This window comes from Chelonoidis abingdonii, chromosome 8, assembly GCF_003597395.2.
Source record: "Chelonoidis abingdonii isolate Lonesome George chromosome 8, CheloAbing_2.0, whole genome shotgun sequence".
NCBI classification, from domain to species: domain Eukaryota; kingdom Metazoa; phylum Chordata; order Testudines; family Testudinidae; genus Chelonoidis; species Chelonoidis abingdonii.
The window spans coordinates 100,642,615-100,666,375 of record NC_133776.1 but is presented as its reverse complement, the minus strand read 5'-3'; the positions used below and the strand labels follow the sequence as shown (position 1 = coordinate 100,666,375).

At 40.9% G+C, this 23,761-nt stretch overlaps 1 protein-coding gene and 1 non-coding gene across 5 annotated transcripts; both read right to left on the bottom strand.

Moving 5' to 3' along the window:
- Positions 1-300: 300 nt before the first annotated feature.
- Positions 301-14,946, bottom strand: RBMX (RNA binding motif protein X-linked). 4 transcript variants are annotated; one of them, XM_032773196.2, is made up of 9 exons: positions 14,878-14,946; positions 13,348-13,473; positions 13,058-13,164; positions 5,922-6,093; positions 4,652-4,771; positions 4,174-4,288; positions 1,595-1,720; positions 1,418-1,506; positions 301-907 (listed from the first exon to the last, which is right to left on the bottom strand). In XM_032773196.2, the coding sequence occupies exons 2-9, from the start codon at positions 13,454-13,456 to the stop codon at positions 600-602; spliced, it is 1,146 nt and encodes a 381-aa protein (XP_032629087.2). In that variant the 5' UTR covers positions 13,457-13,473; positions 14,878-14,946; the 3' UTR covers positions 301-599. The 4 variants fall into 4 exon arrangements, with proteins under 4 accessions (XP_032629087.2, XP_032629085.2, XP_032629088.1 ...); XM_032773194.2 differs by having other exon boundaries at positions 510-907; positions 1,418-1,521; positions 14,878-14,927; XM_032773197.2 differs by having other exon boundaries at positions 510-907; positions 1,418-1,521; positions 14,910-14,926.
- On the bottom strand, positions 13,233-13,306 carry LOC116820610 (small nucleolar RNA SNORD61). Its single transcript, XR_004372670.1, has one exon. It is a non-coding gene; the product is annotated as a small nucleolar RNA SNORD61 (small nucleolar RNA).
- Positions 14,947-23,761: the final 8,815 nt, after the last annotated feature.

Below are 23,761 nucleotides of genomic sequence, written 5' to 3'. Positions count from 1 at the left end.
TGATCAGCATTATCCATTTGCTGTTTCTGGTTTAGTGACTGAATGGAATCCTTATTTTTTCTTTACACAAGGATCTGAAGAAATTTTGAACTGGGAATACTGTGTGATTTCAGAACCAAGAGGAAACTGAAATTATAGTGTGGCACATCCCCACCACCCTCCACACCACAAGTAACTAATTTGTTTAGAATGAGAGTTTGAATGTGTAGAACGATCCATCTCCATTTTAGATGGCTAGATGTTGTGTGGAAGATCTTAGAACTGCTTGTTCCATTCATGAGGAAAATCAGATGGGAAGTGTGGCATTTCAGGGAAACTTTTACTTTGAAAGTTACAACACTAGTACACAGCTCAACTTTTATACATTTAACATCTGCTTTTTGAAAGAAATGTTAACAATTTTGAAATGAAATTAAACATTTTTTAACTTTTCCTCACAAAAGCATAAAAATCATGGAGGGGGAAACTTAACAGGCAACAATAAAAAAAGGTAAGAACAACTTTTCCTTTTAGTAGTCCTCTGGTAGTAAAGATAGAACAACTTCCACTTGGGTTTGTGAGAAGTAATCTGTCTTGGTCCAAAAGTTTATGATTGTTTTTCAGTATCTGCTTCTGCCTCCACCCCTATCAGATCGGCTTCCTCCACGGCCACCACCTCTGGGTGCTCCGCGGCTTGAACTGCTGTATGAATCACGGGGAGGAGGGTAACCCCTTTCCATGGAAGGGGGAAGACCTCTGTCTTGTCTTCCAACACGATCACGACCACTTGAGTAGACATCACTTCTGCTGCTTGAATAACTTTCTCGACTTCCATATCCATCCCGTGTACTGCCGTAATCATCATAGCGACTGCTTCCACCATAAGATGGCGGGGGCCCTCGTGCAGGTGGAGCACTACGTGAGTTACCTGCAGGGTCAATGGTCAGGTAATATGGCAACACTATAAGTTATATATAACAATTTAAATCTGAATTTACAGAATTGCTGTACTAAAGTTTACTGTTACTCTTTAGTATGAATTGAGACGTTCTTAATATAATCTGCCATGTTGGAACATTTATAGTAGGGGCTGTGTATCAGGCAGCGAATGAATTTAAAGACTGTTTGAAAGGACTGAAGACGGTGTTTATTTCAAGCAGGCTCTTTTGGGGGATATTCCAGAACAGCTTGTTATTTTTAGAGAAGAAACTCAGCCATATTTTCCAGTGATAGTTGCAATTCTGAACTGTAGACTTTGCTTCGTTAGGTTATGGTAATCATTTGATCATCTTGTTAAATAAACTAATAATTGCATTCTCACTTTCACTGTGAGGAGAAAACTGGGTGTGACATTCCCCCCTAAATGCAAGCAGCCTAGTAAATCAGGATTAGGAAGCCTTCACAAACTCTGCTACAAGATCCTCAAATGGGTCCTTACCATAACTCTCATACGAATCTCTGTAAGAGCCTCCACTTGGATGATCTGAATAGTCTCTATCGCGTCCACCACCATAGCCATCACGATCACTATAAGAAGAAAAACTGCTGAGACTTACTACAAATCAGTGTTGTGATGGAGTGTGACTGAAGTTGAGAAAAATACAATGCTAGGTACCTGTATCCTCTAGAGGGGTACTCATCACGTGAACTGGAATGACCATAATCACGGTATGCATAATCTCTTGGAGGCGGCGCATAGTCTCTTGTATCCCTGGAACTTGGATAATCTCTACTTGAATAACTAGAAAAAAGTAATAGTTATATTTTTGAAGTATCATACAATCATAGGGATGGAAGGGACCTTGAGAGGTCATCTAGTTCAGTCCCCTGCACTCATGACAGGACCAAGTATTATCTAGACCAGGGGTTCTCAAACTGGGGGTTGGGACCCGTCGGGGGAGGGGGGGGGAGGTCACAAGGTTATTACATGGGGGGTTGCGAGCTCAAACCCCGCTTTGCCTCCAGCATTTATAATGGTGTTAAATATATGAAAAAAAAAGTGTTTTTAAATTTATAAGGGGGGATCTCACCCAGAGACTTGCTATGTTAAAAGGGTCACCAGTAGAAGTCTGAAAGCCACTGATCTAGACCATCCCTGACAGGTGTTTATCTAACTTGCTCTTTTAAATCTCCAATGATGGAGATTCCACAACCTCCCTAGGCAAATTTATACCAGTAAATTAACCACCCTCATAGGAAATTTTTCTTAATGTGCAACCTAATCCATCCTTACTGCAATTTTTCCTCCCTCATCCTTGTAACTACCTTGTATGTACTTGAATCACCTCTCCATCTTCTTTTCTCCAAACTAAACAAACCCAATTTTTCAGTCTTCCCTCATAGGCCATGTTTTCTAGAACTTTAATCATTTTTGTTGCTTTTCTCTAGACTCTCTAATTTGTCCGCATCTTCCCCGAAATGTGGTGCCCAGAACTGGACAGAATACTCCATTTCAGAACTAATCAGCATGGAGTAGACCGGAAGAATTATTTCTTATGTCTGGTTTACAACACTCCTATTAATACATCCTAGTTAGAATGACAAACTTCCCGCCCCCGCCAAACTGTGTTACACTGTTGACTCATATTTAGCTTGTGATCCAGTATGACCACCAGCTAACTTTCCGCAGAACTCCTTCCTAGGCAGTCATTCGCCATTTTGTATGTGTGCAATCGATTTTTCCTTCCTAACTGGAGCACTTTGCATTTGTCCTTATTGAATTTCAGTCTATTTACTTCAGACCATTTCTCCACATCATTTTGATTTTTAATCCTATCCTCCAAAGCACCTGCTCCCAGCTTTGTATCGTCCACAAACTTTGTAAGCGTACTCTCTACGCTATTATCTAAACCACTGATGAAGATGTTGAACAGAATTTGACCCAGAAGGGATCTGTGCAGGAGCCCACTCAATATGCCCTTCCACCTTGAATGTGAACCGCTAAAAACTGATTACTCTCTGGAATTTTGTTCCAACTAGTTATGTACCCACCTTATATTAGCTCCATCTAGGGTGTATTTCCCTAGTTTGTTTATGAGAAGTTCATGCAAGACAGTATCAAAAGCCTTACTAAAGTCAAAATATACCACATCTACCACTTGTTACCCTGTCAAAGAAAACTATTAGATTAGTTTGACACAATTTGTTCTCAACAAATCCATGCTGCTACTTATCACCTTATTATCTGTATGTTGATTATTTGCTCCATTATCTGTCCAGGTACTAAAGTTAAGCTGACTGGTCTGTAATTCCCCAGGTTGTCCTTATTTCTCTTAGACGGGCATTACATTTGCCCTCTTCCAGTCCTCTGGAATCTCTCTGGTCTTCCATGGCTTTTCAAAGATAATTGCTAATGTTCAGATATCTCCTCAGTTAGCTTCTTAAATATTCTAGGATGTATTTCATCAGGCCTTGGTGACCTGAAGATATCTAACTTGTCTAGGTAATTTTTAAATTGTTCTTTCCCTATTTTAGCCTCTGATCCCACCTCATTTTCACATTATGTTAGATACCCGATTGCGACTAACCTTTCTGGTGAAAGCTGAAACGAAGCCATTTAGCATTTCTACATTTTGTTATTGTTCTCCCTCACTAGCATTATGTAACATGCCTATCCTGTCCTTGGTCTTCCTCTTGCTTCTAATCTATTTTGAGAACGCTTTGTTACCCTTTATGTCTCTAGCTAATTTAATCTCTTTTTGTGCCTTGGTCTTTCTAATTTTGTCCCTACATACTTGCATTATTTGGTTATATTCATCCTTTGTAATTTGACTTAGTTCCCACTTTTTGTAGGACTCCTGAGTTTCAGATCACTGAAGAGGTCATAGTTAAGCCAGGTTGGTCTCTTACCATACTTCTATCTTTCCTATGCAGTGGGATAGTTTGCTTTTGTTCCCTTAATAAAGTCTCTCTGAAAAAACGACTAACTTCTTTTTTTCCCTTTCGACTTGCTTCCCATGGGACCTTACCAACCAACTGGTTGAGTTTGCTAAAGTCTACCTTCTTGAAATCCATTCTCCCTCCTACCATTCCTTAAAATCATGAACTCTACCATTTCATGACCACTTTCACCTAAGCTACCTTCCAATTTCAAATTCTCAACCAGCTCCTCATAGGTGAGCATAATTCTCTGCAGGCAAAATTTAGAAATGAGGACCCTAGTATTAAGCTTTAACTGTAATCCATTAACTTTACCTGTCTTTTGTACTATAACCATCATCTCTTGGCGACATGTAAACATCTCTCCGTGATGGCATTGGCTCTCTGCGTGGAGGACCACCATAACTATCTCTTCCACGTGATACAGGAGCTTTAAAGAAGGACAATTCAGGTAAACCAACTGTTTAAAAATGAAGCAAGAATGCTGCAGAGGAAGTTCCTCAATGCAAAGTTGTATTAACAGCATAGTACAGAGTTATTTAGGAGATCACTTTGCTATAGTCTGCATTCAGTGCAATACTGTTTCATGGCTCTGCTAGTCAAACTAAGAAACAGCAGTAGAGGAACATCTTTAAAAAGTCACAGATTTGAAAGTTCTGCTGACATGAAAAGTCAATAGCTATACAAGCACAAACATTATACTAACTGAATTTGATTTCAAGTGATTGGAGATTTGTTACAGGCATGGATAAATCCAGCCAACCAAAAAGAAACAACGCACTGAACTCCTTACCTCTCCCTCCCATTCCACTACTGCTACGCACTGGCCCTGAAGGTGCTGATCTTTTAGGTGGAGGTCCGCCACTTCGTGGAGGTGGACCCCTTTTCATTGGAAGTGGCCCCCTAGATGAACCTAAAAAGATAAAGAGTAAGTCAACTGGTTATTTATATGAAAAATTAGATAAGCCATTTTTTTATATGGCTACAGTTTAAATGTCTGAAATTTGAGATGATTAAGCAGTGCCAAATCAGGACCACTAAGAGAGAGCAGAAGTCTGTAGGAGGAACTTAAGAGACAAGTGGAGAAGAACTGCAACACTCTGATCACATGCATGCTCCCTGAGATTCCAAAATGGCCCTTTTTTTGGTACAGCGGTCAAATCTGGGACGCTTTAGTCAGGAATAAAAGATTTAGTGTGACCAAAGGAGGAAGGGTAATGCAAATCAGATTACATGGTCACATAGCCTAGATAACGCACAAGTCCACTGTTTCCAGATAGTGTGGCCAAATAAGGAACAGAGCAGACTAAAAGCAGATCTGATCACATCCTACCCTCGAATACATGCAGGACCCACTATACAGACCCCACAGAACAGAAATCTTTAAGTATTTAGGAGGAACTGCTTTCTGGCTGTTTTGCATTCAAGCTTCAAGTACACCGCAGATAAGGGGCTACTTGCTTCTCCCATTAAGAAAGCAGCTTGTTTCATTTTAGTCCAGTATCCAGACAAACACTAACAAAACCTTGTGTGCTACTCTAACGTTTTCTACATCAAAGGATAGCCAGTCAAATATCTCTCCTAAAAGCTACTGCTCTAGACAGTGCTATATTAAACAAGCAGTGCTCAAAGTTTGAAGAATTAAGCTTGACCCTCAAAGGATCAATCCCTGAAGTCAGCAGCTATTGCTTATTGAGTCTGTGTCTTCTGGCAGTAAGACTGCAAATTGTTCACCTTTTTCTCAGCTGCAGGATGATTTTCAAATAAGGACACCAGAAAGCTTCCTCACTTGCTTGCAAGGCAGGAGTTGCGCTTTCCATTTTAGTCCAAAGTCAAGCAGAATGTTATATGTAGAAAGGAACCCTCACACACTAGAAGGTTTAAGTCTAATTACCTAGCCAATAATTTGGTTCAACTGCAGAGTGCCCATTCTGTTCTGTTTTTATTTTAAAAATAAAGAATACTTTATTCAGTGGCTTGATTTTTCAGAAGGGTATAGTCACCTTCCAAATCTGATAGTCTTGCATGTTGTCCCAGTATAATCAGATATTGTAAATACATACCCAAGTGACTCCCTCTTGAAGGTGGTCCTCTTGCTCCACTTCCGCCTCTTCCACCTCTAAGGCCCCTGGGAGGACCTCTGCTTCTTGGAGGGGGTGGTGGCCCACGTCTACCACCACTTTCAAAGGATGGCTTGGTTGCTTGTTCCACTTTAATTGCTTTCCCATCTAATGACTAAAAAAAAGAAGCCGCTTTACTCAGTGCTCAGTTATGCTTCTATGTCTTAAATAAGCAATTGGGCTGAATGGACTATTGGTTTGACCCAGTAGGGCCATTCTTATGTTCAGCTTCACTGTTATTGGGTTTTTACATTATAAATTAAGTAGGCTTGTAGTTATAGAACAGCTTTGAATCTTCAGAATGCCAGTATAAACAACTGGGAATGTACTCAGAAGGAATAAGTTCTACAGGAAAGTCCGTTGCTCCTGTGGCACTTAAGGGAAAGCTGCAGCCATTTCAGAAATTAGAACTCTGGTATTTTTGTGGTGTTTAACTTAGAACATATTACTTAAAACAGACATATGCACTACTCTCTCCAGTTTCAGTTTTCAATAGGCCATAGGATTTTTATACCAAACTACAGCAGCATCAGAAGTTCCAGGGATGACGCTTAAAGGTTTGTCAGCTGGAGCTTTTGGCACGTGGAAAGGTAGCTGGATGCATTAACTTGATGTTTCTGCTAAGATGATCAGCCATGAACTAAATTAAAGCTGGCATGAAAACTAAAGGCAGTTTTAGAATTAACACTGACTTGAACAGTTGATACCTTTGTACTATTGCATCAGGCTGCCTACTCAAAAAGGTGACAATCAGTTTATGTTGTTTTCAAGGTCCTCTGAAACCACAAGGGATAGATTTTTTTATTTTATTTTTTTTTTTTTACACACACAAGCAAGAGATGATTCTAGATCTAGATTTAAAGGCATGGCTCTACAAAAATGGATGCCTTGTTTGGCCACAATACAAGCTCAGTGCTCAATGTAGTCAACAAGTAAACTCAAAGCTGTTCGGCTGCTTTGTCACCAGCCTATTATATGCTGGGTTATCAAAAGTCTTGGAATCAAAGAGTCAAGAGTCCTTAAAGGATTTGAGCTTATCTATCAAGACTGCAGGCTCTGTGAAAGGTGTGTGTTATTTAGGTTTCTGCACATCTACTCTGCCCATAACTCAAAAAGGACAAAAATGCTGCGCTAAATACAACATCTCATTAAAGAGAATCAAATTGATTATTTTAGTTCTCCCTTTCTGCAGTTAGTGATCATGACGACACCCCCTTACCACTCACATCTTTGAACCGTAATAGAAATTAGTTCCCTATGGTGCAGTACAAGCACTCTCCCATAGCATGTTACGCAAGAGTCCAGCTTAGTCTGCTGGATACAAGCTGGAGACACAAATATTGGTAAACTGGATTGTTTAAGTTGGAACTACTATGACAAGGCATCTTCAAGGCTCATGGAAAAGCCATCAGTTGTCATGATGAGCTGAAATATTCTAGAAACAGGAGCAAGTGTTTTGATTGGTTAGTTTCAATTGCATGAGGATGCCATCACTTCTTGGACATAATTTGTCTGAAGAGGTCACTAACAGCCAGCAGAAAGACCAGAAGGAGCAAGCTTCATCACATGACCATTCTCTCCACCTTCTCCTGGCTCTCTGTAGATTCCTGCCACTTTTGGGCCTTTGCTGTCCTGATACCAAAACACCTCTTTAACCATTTGGCATTGTCTAAATTCTGAATACCCATAACGCAAGCTTTAAGCGCCTGTTGTCACCTATTCCCTAACATGTAGTTTTCCTTCCTCGCATTACTTCTTTCCTATTTTTTTGCTTTCTGTTCAATGAGAGCCTGGCAAACTCGGCCAAGATAACATCAACTTCTGCAGCAGGTGCTGTGAACCTATAACCAAAGGCCAGCTACAAATGCCTGGGACAGTCCAATACTAGTAAGTTTGCAAAGGTCTTAAGTGACTAATAGGATGATGTGCAGAGCCTGTTTTACCAGCAGCTAGGATGCAAGTGAAGAAAACAAGCATTAGTGACAAGATGCATTATTTTATCTTTGCTTTTATTTTTCCTACCTACAAGCTTGTTTGATTCTAAAATAAAACAGATTTAATTCCAACTGCTCAAGACAATCTAAATGAACAGTCTTTTGGGAATCAGACAGCTAATAAAATCTTCAGTGCCTTCAGAGAAAGTTCAAACAAGGATCTACCCTATAAAAAGGAGACTACAGCTGAAAAACAATAATTAAAAATAAAAGCCCTAATTTTAAAGCCTTAAAGTTAATACTTTATTTCCCTCTCTCCTCCTGCGTCCATAAAAAGTCAGAAATTTAAATAGTGGTTACTACAATGGCAGCAGCCAACAATAACTTGATGTAAAAACCCAAGCCACCTTTAACTGTTTAGCGTTGTATCAGTAGAACAGTAGCTTTACTAACACCGTATCCTTTGCTGAGCCCAACACAGCCTTATGAACACAGCACATCCAATAGTTGGATCATGTCTTAAGCTTAGTTTTATAAACTCTTTGGGGGCAACAATCACCTTAATCTGCAAGAAATACTGACGTTCAGTGCCATGGTTATAAGCCACACAGGTCCTGACCCAACAAAGAACTACAGTTGCTGGTGTAGTACCTACACAGCAGCTGGGAATGGGCAATCAGTATAACCGTATAAAGGTGGACTGGGGAGGTTCTTATTAAGTGAGGATTAGAGAATTACCCTTGACAACAGATGTAAAAATTGCCAAGAAACAGTACCAAGGTGCTATTAATTCCTAAAACCTTCAAGTAACACCACGCTACCTAAAGCGAAAGATGTCAGTGGATTAGTTTGTGCATTGGCAGGCATTTAATAGACACATCATTCCTCTTATACTGCTCATTGCTAACTGTTTCTGTAGTCTGACTTCAACTTCAATTAGCCAAGATGGGCAGGGATGCAAAAATGGTGAATACTTTCATCAGCAGCAAGGTAACAGGTCCAGGTTCACAGCAAGAAATGAGCACTTCCTTCCTTGCTATCATAGCACACGGCTGTCAAACTGTCCTGACACTTTGTATTAAGATGCAGCCAAGGAAGTGAGTATTCACACACAAAAGCTCATGCTCCAATATGTCTGTTAGTCTATGAGCTGCCACAGGACTCTTTGCTACTTTGTATTATGTGGTCCTTGATTGAACAACAGAAAGGATTTTCAAGTTCACCTGATGGTGTGCAATCAGACACTCTTATACAGAGTTTGGCTTTCCGTATGTTTTATTGACCATGAACAGCCCACTTTCTCAGGCCAAACTGAATGCATCTGCAATAGTTGGTACTAAAAAGACCTATCAGCCCACTGATGACTCTAGGACAGCCTTCAGTAAAATAACAAACAGCATACCTAAATCACCTGTATTTGGACTGTATGGCACTACCAAAATGGGTGCCTTGTTTGGCCATAATACAAGCTCAGCACTCAATATATTCAACAATTAAACTCAAAGTTGTTCGGCTGCAAGGACCTCCTCCGCAGGTAGGCAGAGGTCATACCTAGCATCATAAAAATGTATGACTAAGTGTCCTTGAAAGGTCATGGAGAGCACGTTAACTATAACCTCAGGAAAACTGCACTGTGAGCACCTACATTAAGACCATTTGGCAAATGTCTTCATTAGTAGAAAAGCCATGGCTACTGGAGCCTAGGACAAACTCTCTCTGGAACTATCTGTAGTGATCACCATCTATGAAGAAGCAAAGGTACGTTGTGAGCTAATCTGACTGCAGTGTAAAAGTATATGCTTTATGCCTGAACCAGTTTCAGAGAGGAAAAAAACAGGGATAAAAGTTTGTGGTACTACACATAATTTTAACTCCAATGCAACTGTCCAGTTTCCTTAAATCCATTATGGGATGAAGACAGTCTTTTCAGAATGACGAACCATCTATGAAGTAATTTCTTTTGACGCCCATCCTTATTAGAAAACTCATTTTTACCCTGAATAGCGAATCATTTGAGGAATTTCTGAAAACATATAGGAAAGAAGCTAGGAGGCAGCACAGGATGGAACTCAATCTCATATGGACCAAATAGCAGCTGAAACCCAGTGATCTGTGGTAATTTCACTCAAGGATGAGAATCACCCATCCCCAACAGAGAACAAAGCAAACCTATCCTGACTCCCAGCAACTATCAAACTTGAAAATTATTAGAAGTGAGAGTGTAAAAGGCAGAATAACTCTACCAATCTGAAGTGTTGTGCTCTCTTTTGTGCTGTTTGGAAGACTTGGACTTGAGATGATAGAAAGAACCAGAAGTGCAGAACTCCCACGCTTCCTTAGGCTAGGAGGTGGTCAGCCAATAATCTACTACAGATCTAGTTTAATCTTTTCCAGAGGTCAGGCTTGTTGTATCCCAATAACCCTGCACCCGGTATAAGCAGCTACTCCCTATACAGAAAGCTTCTGCTGCATTCCCACTTTAGGAAACCACAGAACCGAAGAGGTCTCTTTATGGGAACAAGGTAATGATCTAAAGCTGGAAACATGGCTCTGGCTCATGGGAGCTCTGTCCTATAGAAAGCCTGGAGAAACGCATGCGCCTTTTCTGACCTAAAGTGTATCAGAGGAATAGCGTTACAGAGCACTAGCATTGGGATATCTTCCACAACGTTCAAATGACAAAGATGAAGGATGCAATGTTGTAGCTATATTGGTCCCAGCACATCAGAGACAAGGTTGGTGAGGTAATGTCTCTCTCACCAACAGAAAATCGGTCCAATACAAGACATGTCTCACCTACACCTTTTGCCTGTCCCTCTCTCTTATCTTAAAAAAAGGCACAAAAGATACCACTTGACCTCGGTTTTCCTCTGGGATTGACCATAATTGATCCAGAATGCAGTGTGTCCAAATTTAAGCAGATGCAGATATTTAAACTGTTCTGTGGCCCAGAAACAAAGCAAGCTACTATTAAAAATATGATAAAAGTTTTTAAAGATTTTCCATGAAAGGTCCTTCATTTTATGCATCTGCAGTTTACCACAGAAAGAAGGAATCAAAGGCTGTTGGACACTTAGGACCACTCTTCAGATCACTACTGGCATTGAGAAGGTGCTCATATAACCCAAAAGGCACCACTTTATTGAGATTCTATCAGTTCAGTGATGCAGAAGGTGCATACTACTTTAGAATGTCCGGATCTCCTCAGAGAAATAAAAATTCAACATTATATAAACAAGCCACCATTTTAGCTAATACGCTGGGCATTTGTTCTAAAAGTTCCAAGTGTGGCCAATCTTATACTGTAATACAGAAGACCTAAAATAAGAACAAGCAATCACTTGTTGTAAGAAGAGTTTTAGAATAGTACTCTACACATATTGCCTAATGATCAAATCCTCTCAGCCAGTCACTAATCTCCAGTGCCTCTGCAGTTAAAGCATAAAATTATTTCAAGCCACGCTGGTTTAAATTGCATTTAAGAGGACTTTAGAATTGTGCTACATAGTTCTCAGTATTACAGTAACCTGCATATTTAGAGGTAAATCCTGGAATAACAGCACCTTTAAGGAGATGTCTACAAGTCAGTAAAAGACTGCCTTCCAAGTCACATGATTGTGAACTTTGCCTTGGAAAGAGTGCACATCCCTGAAATGGTGGCACACATTGTAACACTAAGTTGGGCATGAGCACCAAGAACACATGTTCAAACAGTTTGACAGCAAGTCATGCTATAGCTAGCTTTTACTGTTTGTGTTCGATTCGCACTGTGAGACAACATATGGCAAGGATTAAGAGAGCTTTGCTGAAATTAAATATTTTAACTAAGAACACAACCAGCACATTGATGTCCCATTCCCAGGATTCCATAGACACTTACTAAAAAGCTACTGAAACGCTGCAGAATATAACGCTTAACAACACTAAGATATGCACTCAAAACCTATCAAATGATTGAATATAGTCCAAATTGTGAAGAGTGCCAAAAGACAACTAAAAAACTCTAGATATAGAAGATAAATAATAAGATCAATACAGGCTTCCTCAACTGCCCCACCAATGTGTCAAATGATTTAGCGCTCACATCTCCAAGGAAAAAGTAAATTCAGTCCCACTACATAGTCGTTCAGCTCTTGAGAGACTGCAAAAAGGAGGGCTGTGATGCTCGTCAGCAACAGCAGACATTTCCCATAGGGAAGGTAACTGCAATCAACTTCGCAATATCACCCTGAACTACATACTAGCTTGTGACCTACAGATCAAAGGCTATGCATCCCCATTACTACCCTGGGCCTTTTCACTTATTTCATAAAAAGCTGACAATGAATAGCTACATTATTTGAATATCAGTTTAAATGAAGCAATTCAAGCCTTTCCTATCATCAAAAGTTACTGTTCCTAGTTAAATTGCCAGATTTGAGAAAGTAGCATACATGCAATCATGGTTGTTACTACTATTGAATGATATAGCTGTCAAGTCACTTTCCTTATCACATTCAGTCTGGTAGTGTGTACTTAGTAAGCACAGATATCCTTGATCCATCCTCTATAGCAGGAACAATAAATGCTAAAAGACGTGAGTGAGTAACTGTCTCAAATTCCAAAAGCTCTGTTTTTCTTTAACTTTGTATTTATCAAAGTATGTCAATATTTAGCCCATGGAGACTCATCTTTTCAGATTAAGAAATTGTATTTGTACCAATTCAGTGCTGTTCATAATCAAATTTAGACTTTGATAAGAGTTATGTAGCTTTGGGCTTTACAAACAGATAGGGAAAAGAATTTTTATGATAATAAAAAGCTAAAAAACACTCCATCTGAAAATCATCCTGATTTTTTCAAACATACATAAAATAGCTTCCCTCTTATTCTCACTAGCAGGAAGCTTTCAGCCAATCCCCAAATCCTGGAACAGAAAGAGAAGCTTTAATAAATGCCACTTCTATAGGGGTAGCAAAGATTACATTTAGCATTTGTAAGTTTAACAATAGAAAAGAAATTTGGTCATTTGTTACAGTAGGACTCCTCTCTCAGGTCTTAATACAAGTCTTGTTTGTAAAGCACACTACTATTAAGTTCAAATAATTAAGATTGAAACTGCACTGTAGTAGTGATAGATAAATCATGCTTGTTCTATCATCATACCTTTCCATTCATATCCCTGGCAGCATCCTTTGCATCTGCTGGGCTCTCAAATGTGACAAAAGCAAATCCTCTGGACTTGTTGGTTTCACGATCCTTCATCAAGAGAACTGTAAATACAAACCTAAATGTTATTCTACTTTTCCTAAGTCTCACAGCATCACCTACCCCTTACAATGTGCTCAGAACTTCTTAGAGGATCAAGAAAGCAATATCACTTCAGCTGATCAAAGCCATAAGATTCATCACAGCACAACTTTTAGTTAGCATCCATCTAGAAATTTTATTTTTACCTTCCACAATGCGCCCATATTTGCCAAATACAGCCTCAAGAGCTTTCTCATTTGTCTCTGTATTCAGTCCACCAATGAATAGTTTCCCAGGACGATCCGCTTCAACCATTTTGAATCTAGCAGGACCTATAAAACATAAGTTCCATTAGTGAGACATGACGGCATTAGAGAAAAAACTATTTCTCTTTCGCAAGAAGTTGTGAACACCAGAAAGTATTTCAACTCACACCCTTCCTCACCATATAAAAGTGATTTATCCTAACCAACGCAGTTAGAAACTTCAGAGTGAAAAAGAAACAGACTATTTGCATGAAAGAATGAGACAGCCGGACACAACATACAGCATAAATTTGACAAAACAATATTCATAATTAGCATTCTAATAGTATTTCTAACAGATGAAACTATATAATTTGAATCATCTAGAAGGAAGACAAACATGCTATAAAATACAGTACTGGGATACAGAAACCGTTTTTTGGGGGGCTGCTGAGACCTTAACAAGCCCTGCTCTAACTGCACATAATGTAGGAATACTGTTTTATGGGCAGAAGGAGCAATTTTTACATCCTATGGAAACAAAGCAAAATCCTCTACCAGAGGGAAAGAAGCAGGACCCTGCAGCTACATTTAAAATGGTGCAAAACCAATCTCAGAGTAATTCGCTTCTGGCCGGTTTCGGCCAGTCAGCTCTTATTTCCAAACTCTGTACAAGCCTAGTTTGGAAATCATGGCCCGTTTTTCAACATGCTGGTAATGGGGGGCCGCGTGCAACCCGCCACTATAGCGCAGATGGGAGTCAGCAGCTACGAGAGGAATGTGCCAACGCTGCCCCGCTCCCCCCCACAGTGGCGGGAAAAGCAGAGCCCCCCGAAATACCGAAGCTGCCACAATGCGGCGCGGTGGCTGCACGAGCCCTGCGGCCGAGGAGAAGCGAGCACGCGGGACCAGCAGCCAGCCCACAAAGACAAAGGCAGGCAACCTCAGGCAAGGCGGGGGAGGGGGGAGAAACGTTAGACCCTCAACAGTCTCGCGACACTACTACAAAATGGCGGCCACGTTTGGCGGGGATAATCTCCTACCGGAGAGGCGCGTCGCCTCAGCAGCTCAACTGGAAACTACCAGACCATGTGTGTGTACCCGGCATCAAGCCACCCCAACCGCAACAAAGAGCCGCGGCCCTCCCCCCCGCGCTCACACACACACACCGCGAGGCCCACCGAGCGGGATCCGAAAATTACCCGACGCCTAAAATGGCGGCCACCGCTCCTCACGCGGGTTGGCAACCCTACCTACGCGCGCGCGCACCCCGGGAATCCACCGACCGAGCCGGCGCGGCGCCGAACCGCAGCCAGTGCCCGAACACCCCGCTCCAGGGCGCGAAGAAGCTTTAACTCCCCGACAGAAGGTTGGGACCTGACGCTCTCCAAAAAAACCCTTCTCCCCTAGCCCTTTGGCGTCCTCTTTTCTGTCCCCCGGGCCCCACTCTCCTCTCCCGCTCCATTCCCGCCTACCCCGGCCGGCACTCACCTCCCCTCCCGTTCCCGTCCTCGCACACTGACCTGCAACTGCGCAATGAGAGAGCGAACAAAGGCGCTGCAGGCATTTATATAAGTGACGTCATCGCCTCAAACGCGACGGCGGGACCCGGATGCAGCTGCCAGCCGGGAGGGGGCTTGTAAGGGGGGGGGGCTAAGGAGGCCCGAGTCGTCGTAGGAGCTGGGGGATAAGGAGCCTTCTTTCGTGTGGGGGCGATTGTCTGCTCTAGGGGAGAGAAAGGGCCCTAGAGCCCGCCTCATACCGCTGCGCCCTCACACACAGACACAGCCCCCGCCTGTGCTTAAGAATTACATCGGCCTAGTGTGGGTCCAGTCGCTGCTGTGACTGCACCGAAATTGAGGGTTGGATTCTAACTGGGGATGTGGATTACCGACAGCAGAGGCTCTCAAACTGTTGTACTGGTGACCCCTTTGACACAGCAAGCCTCTGAGTGTGACAGCCCCCAGTTACAAATTAAAAACACCTTAATGTATTTAACACCAATATAAATGCTGGCGGCAAAGCAGGGTTTGGGGTGGAGGTTGACGGCTTACAACCCCTCACGTAATAACCTCCTGACTCCCTGAGGGGTCCCAATCCCCAGTTTGAGAACTGCTGAGCTACAGGGAGGGGAAAACCCCTTCTGGTGCTGTAGGAAACTATGGCTGTGCAGCTCGTGTACCAGCGGTGAGCTGCTGTAGTGCAGATACACCTGGACATGATAAAAAGCCCTCATTTACACCCAGTTTTTGTGTTGGTGCCTATAGGGCACGTCTACAGTAGAAATGCTATAGCAGCAGTGCTGCTGTAGTATAGACACTAGAACCACAGAGGGGGTTCGTTTGTTGCTTTAGTAAATCCACCTCTCTGAATGCTGGTCTGCACCAGCGCTGCACAGTAGAACCTCAGACTTATGGACACCTTGGGAATGGAGGTTGTCCATAACTCTGAACAAGAGGTTATGGACTTCAGCCAAGCGGGAGGAGAATGGACTCCTGAGGGGGGCAAAATAGCTTCATACATAACTTCCTGGTATAGCCTGGGTTTAAACTTTCTGAAATACATTTTGGGACAAAACTTAATGTTTATGCTCTGGCTGAGGGGAATTTTTAATAAAGTTTGGGCAAAATCCATGCAGATTTTCAAGTTCTATAAGGTTGGAAAAACATTCTCTCTTCTCACAAAGTTAATGCCATATTCTCCTCTGCCAGCTACATAACTGGTTGGCAACCTTTGGCATGCAAGCTGATTTTTACTGGCACTGTGCTGCCAGCCGGGATCCTGGCCGCTGGCCCCGCTCAGACCGCTGCTGGCCTGGGTGAACGGAACCTCCGACCAGCAGCAGGCTGAGTGGGGCTGGTGGCCGGGACCCCAGCTGGCAGGAACCAGCAGACGGAACTCCAGACTGGCAGTGGGGTTCTGGCTGCCGGCCCCTTGCCAGCTAGGGTTCTGGCCATCAGCCCAACTCAGCCTGCTGCCGGCCTGGAAAACCAGCCGCCGGCCCTGCTTACCTCGCTGATGGTCTGGGATTCCAGCCGCCTGGCCCCCTGCCAGCTGGGGTCCGGGCCTCTGGTCCTGCTGAGCCCTCCTGCCAGCCTGGGGTACCGGCAGCCATCCCAGGGCTCTGCTCCTGACCTGGTCCCAGCAGTCTGCAGCCCTTATAAAAAATTACACTACAGTTAGCTTAAAAACTTGAAAACTTTGTATATTACAGTAATCGTTAAACATGTATAATGTTAATAAATACATAGGTTTGACAAAACAAAGTAGTTGTACTTGTGTGCCTGTGCTTAATTTGTGTTTTTGATGATTTACCTTCTAAAAAAATCTCACTTGTCTTGCACCCCCAGAAAGGGCATCTCGCACCCACAGGGGGTGCGTGCACCCCACGTTAAGAACCACTGCACTAAACTGATAAGATCTGCATTTTAATTTAATTTTAAATGAAGCTTCTTAAACATTTTAAAAACCTTGTTTAATTTACACACAATAGTTTAGTTATATAATATAGATTTATAGAGAGAGACCTTCTAAAAACGTTAAAATGTATTACTGGCACGCAAAACCTTAAATTAGAGTGAATAAATGAAGACTCGGCACACCACTTATGAAAGGTTGCTGACCCTTGCAGTAGTGCTTTGAAACCTGACCCCACACCCTGCTCCATGCAGCCAAATCCCTGCGTCCACGCAGAACCCCACTGACTTTAATGGGGCTCGTATTGCATGCAGCTTATTGTAAGATCTCACTAGGAATGAAACCTTCCAGCAAACACCAAGAAACGTGTACTGATGTGTCTATTGACAAATGTGTAGTCCTCAAAAATGGCAATTAAATATACATAGTTTATTCAGAATTGTGGAAAGACTTGTAAACACTGCTTTGATGGAGAAAATAACTGTTAGCAGCAAGTGTGCGTAGTACTCCTGATGGAATTCTGTGCCAAAAAAATTAAAAATTCTGCACACCATATTGTACAATTCTGCAAAATTCTGGGAATTTATTTAAACTACCATACAATGGAAGGAGAACAGGAATGGGGAGCATTGTCAGAAATCCCCGAATCCCCTTTGTCTAATAATAATGTAGCTAGGTTTGATCCTTTATTTGTAGTTATTAGTCAACAAATATATGTAGCCTCAAGATAGTTAAGTCCAAAGCAGACTTCAAAAAGGTACAAAGGTATTGTCAGTAGCTACTAGTGTGGTGCTCTACTCTTGTTCGATGATGATAATAGTTGACTGCATGTGTGTTCCCTCTGTGTGCTGCCCCAGTTCTGCACAGATAGCTGACACAGCAAACCCCGAGAGAACCCCCAAAGACCACAGACTCTAGTAAGGTACGAAGGAACCCGAACCAGGTTTATTGTCAAATGAAGCGCAGTAATAGTTTCCCATAGACTCTACAAGACATATTACGAATTTGTGCCCCCTGGCAATGGACTGGCTTAGTCAGTGGCGGGACTTTCCACTGCGCCCTAGGCCAGACAAAGATGTGCACTCCAGGACCTACTTTTATATAGTTAAAGGACAGATTACTCATCCCTACTGAGGTATTGAAGTACAGCCCCTTGGCTCATTAGGGACTGTCTCCCTCTTTGATAATGTTGTTTCAAACAAATCTATCCATCATGTTGTCCTTTTGACTTTTTCTTTAAGATGCACTTGCCTGTTCCTTGTTATCTCTGTGGAGCGTTCTGATGCTGTCTTGGCACAAGTTCCTCTTATTAGCTCTTATGTTTTGATGCACCTGCTTCTAGCAACCCTCTTCTCCCCAGCTACTGTACGTGGGGCCAGCTTTTGCTTAGCAATGCCCGAAAGTACTTTGGTTCAGACTTCAGGCCTCAGACTGGGCCTCTGACACAAGAGGTTATGTTTCAGGGTCTCATCTTACTGCAAAAGGAATTTCACAAAACTTGATGACTGGGCAACAAAATGGCACATGAAATTCAATATTGATAAATAATTCACACTGGAAAACATAATCCCACCTATATATGCAAAATAATGGAGTCCAAATTAATTGCTACCACTCAAGAAAAGATCTTGGTGTGGTGGATAGTTCTCTGAAAACTTCTGCTTAATGTGGAGGGGCAGTCAAAAAAGCTAACAATATTAGGAACCACAAGGAAAGGGATTAATAATAAGACAGTAATTATCATAATGCCAGTATATAAATGTGTGGTATGCCTGCACCTTGAATAATATGTGCAATTCTGGTCATGCCCATCTCAAAAAAGATGCATTGGAAATAAATGGAAAAGATATAGAGAATGGCTACAAAGTTGATTAAGGATATGGAACAGCTTTCGTGTGAGGAAAGATTAAAAAGACTGGGACCGTTAATCTTGGACAAGAGGCAGCTAAGGGGGGAATTGATAGAAGTCTATAAAATCATGAATTGGGTGGAGAAAGTGAATAGGGAAATGTTATTTATCCTTTTGTGGAGCACAAGAACCAGGGGTCATCCAATTAAATTAATAGGCAGCAGATTTAAAACAAAAGGAAGTACTTCTTCATACAACACACAGTCACCTTGTGGAACTCATTGCCATAGGATTTTCTGAAGGCCAAAACTATAAATGGGTCCAGAAAAGAATTTAGATAAGTTCATCATTGGATAAGTCCAGCATTGGCTACTATCCAAGATGTTCAGGGATGCAACCCCATGCTTTGGGTGTCCTTAGACCTCTGACTGCCAGATTCTGGGACTGGATGATAGGGAATGGATTGCTTGATGATTTCCGTGTTTCGTTCATTCCCTTTGAAGCCTCCGGCATTGGCCACTGTTGGAAGACAGGATAGTGGGCGAAGTGAACCATTGGCCTGACCCTTCATGGCCATTCTATGTTCAGTGATGAAAAAACTGACTCATTAATGGCCATTGAGTGTTTTCTTCAGTGAAGGCAATTTCTCTGGTGTGTTTCAGCTTTCTCTTCACATCAATTTTGGCTGTAGCAAGAATGTTGAGTAATGGGGAGATCTATTTTCCTATTGTCCTCATAATCCAAAATGGCTGAACTATGTTTGCTCAAACTTTTTAAAACCTCAAAACCAAACTCTTCACATGTGCAGAGAGACCAAGTCCATTTTGATTGTGGGCAACAAAAGCCTGTTCTCAATAAAGAAATTGTACAGCTGGTGCAAAAAGATAGAAAAGAAGATGGCTAAATTTTTCACAAGTGTCTTAATTACCTTTAAATAATTGTGAAGTTCTCTACTCAGTCAACAGGTATGAATCTTTAAGATTTCTGTCTTGCTAGCTACAAGCATACGGATAAAAACAACTTAAATTGTGGAGGTCCCTCTATGGAGATTCCTGGCGAATTCATGAACAAACTGGAATGGATCTAAACTTATTCTGTGAAATTTGAGTGGCATATTCATATCTTTGTATCCAGTCCCCTAAATTGTTTGGATCCAGGTTCTTTCTGGCAGTTATATTTGTCTAGTATAAACATTTGCACTATTTTAACAGTTTTACAAATATTAGTTTTATGAATAACAGTGCAATCCATTTTTGGTAGTAGGAGAACCTTAAAGTGAGTGTATTTTTAGTCCTTTCCAGCTGAGTTTCTGTCCTATCTGATTTGAAAGTGCCTTCATTATAATTTTATCCAGGCTCTTGCAAGCACTAAATTAACTACTTGATAAAGAGAGAGATTGTTTTCAAAGACCATCAGTCCTTATTTAACCTAATACAGCACAGGGCAATAGCCAATCATACTTGCCAATGTGTCTTCACCCCTATCTGAAAAGTAACCTCCTATCCCCACATCCTAGTTTCAGTTTCCCTGTTGTTTCAAAACTTGTTGCCTCTGTTCAGTCTATCCTAAAAATATGGTAATTAGGGTTTGTTTTTGTGATATAAGACACCTATCTACTAGGAATTGGACTGAGAGCACTAGTTCATTTGGTGAAGGCAATCATACAGCTGTCATATAATAGCTTTCATTTCCCACCCAGTTGAAGTTGACTTGAACCTGTAATCTTGAGGCGCAATGCTCTGTAACCTATTACTTTTCCCTTGAGTCATCCAATCCTCCTTAGATTCTTTGATTTTGCTACTTGGATGAGCTTGCTGTCCATTAACATTTGTGTTTAAATTTTTAGGCTGAATTGGAATTGTAACATCAGGTTTTTTCAGTAATTTACAAAATGTGTTGCGAATTTGGGACATCTGTTCTTCCCTCAGCAAAAGAGCAGATAATTACTGCTAGTTCAGGCATTTCCAGCAGATGTCACTATGTACAACTTAAATACCAGGTACAGTTAAAATTGACTATCTGCAGTTTGCTGTCTTAAGCTTTACTTTTAAAGTGCCTTTTGACTATATTTAATTTTCAAAAAGTAATAAACCAGTAAAGCCAATAGTAGGTGTTTATGGATCCAGGACACTTTTAAAAGGCAAGCTAAGCCCATTTCTTAAACAGTAATGAGCTTTGATCTGTTATTGCTCCTGCGTTGTTTTAGTTTGGCCACTGTTTTGTTAGTCTGATCTTGCAGCCTGCACACTGAGAAGACAGAAATCTGCACTCTGTTCTACCGTAGCTGACTTTTGGTCATGAGGCCTGATGGACTGACATATTGGGCCATTTAGAAATGCTAGGCTTTCACACCTGTGCATGTGCAAAAATATGCACATTTGTGCCCTTGCCGTTTGCATACAGCACATATAAAAGTTCAGTTGGAGGCAAAAATAATGAATAATACAGTTTTCTGAAAATCTGATCCAGTGAATCATGATCTATTTAACAAATTGTGGGATGGTAACTTCACGGAGTATCTTGATGAACTCACATGAAGAAGTGACTTCAATCTTGTGTTGTACAATTTTACTCTGAAGAACACTGATTAATATAAACTGTGCCCAGAAACATTACACACAAATCAAAAAGTTACAGAGAAGGACAAAGTCATAAAATAAAGGTTTCAGAGTAGCAGCCGTCTTAGTTTGTATCAGCAAAAAGAACGAGGAGTCCTTGTGGCACTTTGACAGGTTTCAGAGTAGCAGCCGTGTTAGTCTGTATCCGCAAGAAGAACAAGTGCCACAAGTACTCCTGTTCTTTTTGTGGCACTTTAGAGACTAACAAATGTATTTGGGCATAAGCTTTCATGGGCTAAAACCCACTTCATCAGATGAATAAAATAAAGCTGTCAGAAGAGACTGAAGAGTATAAGGCGGGGAAAAGACCTGTATCTAAGATGAAGATTGGAGGCAAGTGATTATGCGTACTCGCTCACTTTAGGAAGTGGCATCAAAACCTTTACTCCTCCAAAGCCATTTTTAAAATTGGTTTGGGTTTTTTTGTTTACAAGAAAATGATATCAAGTGAGCTTCCAGATGGGACTACATTTTGGAGTCTATGCCACATACCAGCATTCAGTGGTTTAGGTAAAATTTTTAATTTATGGAATGAATAAATAATCTTGCTGTGAAGCACTAAGATCATCTTCAGTTTTCAGGATATGTAACTCTTACATGTACAATGAAATCTGTTAGTTTCCAAGCAAATGAACTTCCTTATTTCAATATGTGAAGCAACTTTTATCTGTCTTGGATCTCTTGGGAGCAACTAAAGTATTGCATGTCACCAAAGGAATGTGCCATTAGTATCCAAAAGTAAAGTAAAAACATAGAGGTTGCTTTATCATCTTGTTCCATAGAACTTCTGGGATGTTACTGCTTGTCAGTTTTCTTACCATTACCATCTGGTTTGCTCTGATAACCTTTATTTGACAATCTGTATGAATAGGTTGGTTTTTGTTTTTAAAATTAGCTGCTGCTTTTAAATACAAAATTTATGGTCAGTGAAGCTTTTATGCTATATATATATACTGTACATGAAATAATCTGATATTTTATATGAAACTAATTTGTTTAATAGAATTACATGGATTTTATACATATGAAATACAATGAAATCTATTTGACAGAAACAGGTGGGCTTGAGATTCTCTAGCATTCTCTGCCCTTAGCCAGAATGGCTTCACAGGGGTTTTACTATTTGTTTATTTTATGGTATTACGTTATATTGTAATTTCTTTTATATGTAGGAAAACATTAAAATTAAAACATCTGACAGAACAATTTAAACAAAAACTTGGTATCTAAACATATGCTACAGACTTCTGATGTGCACATATGTATATATTATATGTGTATGTATTGTAGTCTCTCTAAAAAGAGTGGATGGCCATTAATGACTATTAGCCAGGATGGGTAAGGAATGGTGTCCCTAGCCTCTGTTTGTCAGAGGGTGGTGATGGATGGCAGGAGAGAGATCACTTGATCGTTACCTGTTAGGTTGACTTCCTCTGGGGCACCTGGCATTGGCCACTGTCAGTAGACAGGATACTGGGCTGGATGGACCTTTTGTCTGACCCAGTATAGCCATTCTTATGTTCTTATGTGATTGTCAGTTTGAATTTTTCTCTATGTACAGTAGAATGAATTCCCTCATAATTGTTCTCTTCTTGTCTGGCTTGGTGGCTATGATGATACTGAGGACTCTTCATAAAGATATTGCAGAAGATACAACCAGATTGATTCTCCTGTGAGTAGAACTCTTATGGCTTTTAGATGTGCTTATTTTCTAGTAAGAATAATCTATTAACTACAGTTTTGAAGCCATCTAGGGATTGGTATAAGTAATGAAGCAAAAGTCTGGAGTACGTAGACATATCTGCTGTTTGAGAGTAATAAGAGACCTTACTAAAATTTTTAGTTTCTCCAAATAAGGGAGTACTTGATATAAATATGATTAAGAGGTTCAGTTTCCCACCTCGATTTGACAAACTTTTAATGTGGAAGGACAAACCTTAGGGGTAAGAAAAGGTGAAGTGTGAGTGCTACTCAGATATTTCAAAGAACTTAATGTTGAGTGCCTGTGCACATACTTGGATGCTTCTGAGGGACACTAACAAGTAAATTCGTCAAGTGATGGCTACAAAGGCAAGCTGAACATTTCTATACTGCAGTAGTTAGGTTTCTGTGAATCCACTGTAATGGCAAAAATCAAAATCATTATACTGCTCTTATTGGTTAAATGTATCAACTTGAAGTGAATTTGATACAATTTTGTAACTAGAAGACTTTTCTCCTGGAGGAGAATTTATTGTGATACTGCCTTTGGCAGCATCTCGTCCATGTTATACCTTAATAATCATGTTCTCTGTTACCTAACTGTGGATCTATGGTTTCTGCTTCCCTGCTGACATAACATTTGCTGTAAAATGGTCTTCTGTATGCATTAAAAGAAAAATCCCACTTCTAGCATACCCCCAGCTCTTGAGAGCAGTTTATTAACAGCAAGGTGGACACAAAGCTCCTCACACTAGGGAGATGATGAAATGATCCAGAGGAAATGAAGAGA